General features: G+C 38.0%; 1 protein-coding gene across 2 annotated transcripts in view; it reads left to right on the top strand.

Moving 5' to 3' along the window:
* ST18 (ST18 C2H2C-type zinc finger transcription factor) overlaps window positions 1-6000 on the top strand; it is a 98589-nt gene that overhangs the window by 53256 nt on the left and 39333 nt on the right. For both annotated transcript variants that reach the window (XM_075063015.1, XM_075063016.1), the window contains one exon: window positions 2896-3107. In XM_075063015.1, coding sequence (XP_074919116.1) covers window positions 2896-3107 — 212 coding nt within the window. The remainder of the gene's footprint in view (window positions 1-2895; window positions 3108-6000) is intronic.

The raw sequence follows: 6000 nt of genomic DNA, 5'->3' as shown, positions 1-6000 counted from the left end.
CCCCTCATACGTTTCATATATCCCCTCTCATTAGGTCTACTGTTGTAGTAGCATTCCATCAATTCCAGGTTCTCTTGTCTCGTCCATGAATAGTTTGTTCCAGTAGCCCACTTATCGTCAGATTGTCCTGGTTCCTCAACATCTGGCGTGGACCTTCATAATCTGGGCGATGTCCTAGCCGGTATGACTCTCCTAGTTCGTGTCACTCTCATATTTGAGGTAGGCAGGTGAAGCGTTAGGGGGTCTTTTTGCCCAAGGACCCCTACTGGAAAGTTGGGTACCAACCGGGATTTGAACCCCGGTCTTTCATATCAAAGGGCGGCGCTCTTAACCACTATGCTATCCAGTCGCGTACATACATAGGTATGGTACAATTTGATTTTAATTTTTTATGTTGACAGACAAGATTGATATTTGTTTTAAAACATTGTTTTCAATTTTTATTGATATACATTTTCACAGTGGCAGGGAATTATGTGGGAGTTGGACACTAGGAGAGGTCAGACAAAAATTGTTTAGTGACAGTAGATGTTGAGATTCAAAAAGTTCAAGCTTTACAACTGTTAAAATGCAGACTGTCAACACCACATGCCAAAATATACAAAATAAATATCCTTAAATCAAATTGTAATAAGTTCTCAAGGAGCATTTTTCCTACTTTGCCTATCAGTAAATTTCAATTATTATCAATGGAAATATTTTTTCATCTTTTTGTGTCTGTATGATGTTTACTGACATTGACTGATAAAAATCTAATCCTGCCAAGCCCATTCATATTGGAGTATCTGAAGGCCACATTTACAAATGTAGAAACCTGAGTTGGGCCTGTAAAACAGGCATGCTCAAACACAAACAGATTTGTGTGTTCCTGGGCACTTGAATGAGCAATTTGTAATTTTGTGCACAGAAGTGGACATGCTCCTTTAGTCATTTGTTTGCACATGCACAAGTCTATTTAACTTTTGCATTTGAAGTGCTTATATTTGAAATCTTTGCATATATATGCAAATAAATTCATTATACAATTTCTAATGAACATCATATAATTAACTGTTTTCTAACATCATGCTTGCGAAGATTGCACAATACACAACTGTTACTACAATGCAAAGACAAAAGTGTAAGAGTGCATGAATATAGTAGAAATGGGGATTCATGAAGGGTTCAAATAATAAAGCAATTGTGTAGAGTTTTGTTCAGCAGCCTAAGCAAACAAATATCTAGAAATTCATTATTAGTACTCTTTGGATTTTGCACATACGAATTTGGCCTGCTAACACATGACACATGCTCATTTAGTGACATGGTTTTTCTGGTGGTATCTTTGAAGTGGATAATGGAAGAAGCAACTTAAATCAAACTCTAGTTTAAGTAGGTTCAGTGACTCAGATAAGTTGAACTAACTGATAAAAAGCATAGATGTATAGTTTGATTTATCAGACACTCTGGCTTTACAGTAATTTGCACTGGTATGAGGGAGAGCAGAATTGGGCTGTTATTCTCAGTTCTCACTAAATGGATCCAATATTTAGAAACATTCAAGCACATTGTTTTAGGGATGATATGACTTTTGGGTCTGACCTATAACTTTTAATTAAAGCATCTCAAAATTTTAGGGAAGTTTGGATCTTGACCTAAACTTTTTATGTAGCCCTCAAATGTATAATGGCCAAAATCCTAGATCCAAAGGAAATTTAATCTTGGGGATTGATAGCTGGATTCCAACTTCTGTAGTTCAATCCACATCTACATAACAAACACATGGTTATGTTCAGCAATGTTCTTATGTTCATGATGCTGATAAAGAATTATGGTTTTGCTTATTTCCTCTTTTTTGCTTAGGTTCTAGATATGTATTTGTTTAAAATACAACTGAATATTATTTCCTCTTTTACCCATCATTGTAAAGCACTTTAAGAGCTACAGATGAAAGGATTTATTGTTATTGTTTGTTAAGACCTGAATTTATGGTTCTAGGTTTCCCCTACCTCAGTCAATGATATAACACAGAGCAAAGAAGGGCACCTCCCTGCTCTGCTTTAGAGTCTGTGTTAGTGATAGGGAAGAAACATAGAACCATGTACTCTATTTTTGACATGTAAAATAGCTTTTCTATTCACCTGTAAGGCAATCTCTTCAGTCTTAATTGATCTCATTGTGTCTGGTAACTGCATAATATTCCAGAAGATCCCAGCTACAAGAGGAAGAACAAGATGAATTAAATACCACCTCTGAATGTTCATTGGTTGTATTTTTTAAGTCTAACAAATTAAATATTGGGATTTTCGTTAACATGATACTGCACATGTCCCCAAGGGGTAATGTTTGTATTCCACTTCCCCAGCCTCTCCAAGAGGCAAATCGTGTTCACCTTACTCATCGAAGTAATCCTATTTGAATAATGGGGCTGCTCACAGAAGTAAGGCAAGCAGGCTATAGCCTTAATGTTGTTTTACCTAAGTCTTCACACTTCCATCTTATTTTGACACAAAGGTGCTCTAAGAATGAAAATCCCTTATGAATTTGATTATTGTTCTCAATATGTTTGTTAAGTAGGTTGCAAGAGCAATGTTGGGGTCAAATCTTGAGATCTCTGCTCATTTTGACTCAGTCTTTGCTCAGAAGTGAGTAAAACCTGAGAAAGAACCACAGACTTTATCCCTTTGAATTTTTATGGTAAAAATGTAAATATTAAAGGTATTCTTTTGACAAAAATCAAATAATTTGATCCCTGAGCCTATTTTTTTAGAGCAATCTCGAATAACCAATAGAAAATGGGCTGTTTTTTAATTTATTCTTCACATAACAACGTATGAAATTATAATCTGAAAAATTAATCTGTTTAATGGGGGAAACCACATACATGCAATTGCTAATCAAATCTCTCTTCAACAGCAAAGCATTTTTCACATCCAGTGAAATTTTCTAATCGACTGCCTAGTGCTAGCGCCCACACACAGAGCCCTTGTCATGCCAACTCTTATAGCTACGGTCAATGCAGTGAAGACACCCACATAGCAGCAGCTGCTGCTATCCTGAACCTTTCCACCCGCTGCAGGGAAGCAGCAGAGATCCTCTCCAGCAAACCACAGAGTCTGGCTGCCAAGGTAGGATAGTCCAAGAACCTGGAGGGTGTGCTAGCTACTGAAATGTGTGCACAAACTGTCTTTTATGGTAGTAACTGCATTAAATCTCAAAAAGGAGGTTCTCTTTGCATGCTCTTTTGAAGAGAGACAGAAAATTTTAGTAATGTACTGACTGCTTCTGAAAAAAAATTACAGGAATTAGGTTTTGATGATCTTCATAATTGGATCCAAAGTACATGGAAGGGTAGAGGGAGGAGGAAATGCCAAATAAAATAATTTGTTGGTAGGTAATGGAGCTGGGTCTGTTAATAAAGGATTTTTCCTTATCTTGAAACCTGTGGTAAGCAACAATTCAGATGACTGATAATCAGCTGATTAACAGAGGTTTTATAAGAAAGGTGGAGCAGCAGCATATTCATTAGGTCTGCTTATGATCTTTCTTACAGCAGTTGTAGAGTAACTCTACTGACTTCAGTGGAGTTCTGATTTTTACTGGTGTAAGTGAGAGGAAAGCCAAACCCTTGTTTTTGGAGATACTTCAGACAAGTCTCTTTTAGACTGAAGGCCACCTAATAAGAGTAGCTCCTTGTATGGGTTTCACTGGAGTCATGTTTTTGGTTTGGTCTGAGATGTCTCACTGTTCTTTGTGATTCACAGGAGTCACCATTATGATTTAGTAGCCTTATTTTATGTGACATTACACAGAACCACATTGCTGATGCAACTAGTCAAGATACATTTCTGTGACCTCCATTGGAATAGGAGAAGCATTTTTGTGCTAGAAATTGTACAAATACATATCCTTGCCCTAAAGAGAAGATGAATGGTTATAGTTATACAGTCTTGCCAGGAGGAAACTGGTAGTGTAAGACAAGACATGTACTAAAATAATACATAAAATACTATATTTGTACTTGGTGTGGGCCTTCAGGATCTATCTATCTATCTTTCTATCAAACACATTCTAATATGTCCATCACTGTCCTATTTAGGCACCAGGCTCAATCTGGCTGGAAGGAGTTTCCACATCTGTTGGCCTACAATGTTCATTGGACCTTCTGCTCTCCACAATCACATAGGCGAATTGGTATTCTTTGTGTGAAATCCCTTCTGTCCGGCAGCTGGTGTAACACCTCCTTAGGTGTTCTGAGCTCTGCACTCCTGCAAAGTGGAATCTCCTATTTTGCTGAGTCTGATTTCCATTTGTCACAGCCAGGGTACTGAAACTGATATTGGGGGACTCCACTAAGCAGACATTCTAATGTGGGGCCATGTTCATACCCACCCAGCTAGACGTCAGTCAGCTCAGAGAAATATTTACCAGGAGCCTAGAGTCTGTTAGTGGATTGATTCTTTCCTAGGTGACAGATCCATTTCTGACGTTAGCCATGGAGAGCTTCTTACGCCAGACTTCAGTAGAGGTTTCCTGTCGTGTTGAGAGGGAGGTTGATGCCAATGGTTGAATTAAATTGCTGCCCCAGCCTTTGGCTGAACTCAGTAACAGACGTTTCTTGCCAGCAAAGAGCAATAAAGGGACCATGCAAAACCCAAAGATTTTCTATTCTACACCTGCTTCACGTTTGCCAAATCATGATAGGTTTGAGTGGGATTGAACATAATATTACAACACTCAGAGACACTTAGGGCACACAGTTTATTCCCTTCTCAGCCCCAGGACTAGCAGCCTAAAATAAAATCATCTGCATACCTTGTCATCTGCTCGCATCCACTTTTGCCAGACTTTGAATCGGACACAGTGACAGCCCAGTGCTACAAAACATGTGACAGAAGAATCAGAATTAGCTTCTTGCCAGAACAGAGGCAAGTAAGCTTCAAACTGAGTAGTGGCCAAAACCACACAAAACCCTTTTTTATATGGTTTTACTGATTTATTACTTTAAGCAAATTGGGCTCTTAGAGGAAAATATGGAAATAGGCTCTCTAGGAAACTGTATCACCAATAAGGGGAACTATCTTTATTTTAATATGCCGCAACTCAAGTGATTTTTTAAAAATAACTACAACTATTTTAAAATCGTGCTGAATTTTTGTGATGGACGTTTGCTATGGGAACATTTAACTATTTGCACATCTTACATATTTTTCAAATTGTCTAAAAGATCCTAAGGATTCTATCTACCGTATATTGCATTTGTGCACAAATAATACAATAACAGCAATAGATTCATTTGACACAACTGCTATTTCCTTTATTTGTTCTCAGCAATACACATAGGTGCCATACCTGAAAATTTTTGTGTGAGTGGCTTAAATTGGGGACTGTGTAGCTCCAGATCCCTGGGCCCTGCTCCTACACCCTGTCCATTTGTCAAAAAAAAAAAAGCAGTACAGACAGCACCAGTGCAGATCAAAGCTCCACGACTTGCAAGGGTCTTTATCTCCTGCATGGCTTTTAAGTATTGTCCCACCTTTGCATGATGGCATACCTTGCTGATGTGAGTGATATGGATGGATGGATCTGGACCAGTTCTGTTGAATTCAGGTTACTCTGTGTCTGCAGAGGCAGCGGCAGGATTTCTTCTCAAAGAATAGCTGAAAATGCATGTCTGTAAATATATCTGAACAGTTTATTTTTACAAAAGTCATTTCCCATTGCTGTTTCTGGTATTTCATGTCTGCCAAATTTGTGTCTTGGTTTCTAAAATTTTGTTCATTTCGTAGTAAGCATTTGCCCTTTTGCCTTGAAAATGGGTCATTTTTCACTAAAAATATCCAACATTTAAATGGGAAAATTACATTTGTTTTAAAAAAAAATAGCAAGTTTCATTTTTTTGGTGAATTTGGAATATCTTCAGCTATGTTGGAAAATCCTCCTGCATTTCTAGGCTTCAGGGGGAGAGGAAGGTGAGTGGCCTGAGCTAAATAAAGGAAAAGGGGGAAATTCGCATTATAC

The sequence above is a fragment of the Chelonoidis abingdonii genome, chromosome 2 (genome assembly GCF_003597395.2).
Source record: "Chelonoidis abingdonii isolate Lonesome George chromosome 2, CheloAbing_2.0, whole genome shotgun sequence".
Taxonomy (NCBI): Eukaryota; Metazoa; Chordata; order Testudines; family Testudinidae; genus Chelonoidis; species Chelonoidis abingdonii.
The sequence above is the reverse complement of the archived record's forward strand: the minus strand, read 5'-3'. Positions and strand labels throughout refer to the sequence as shown.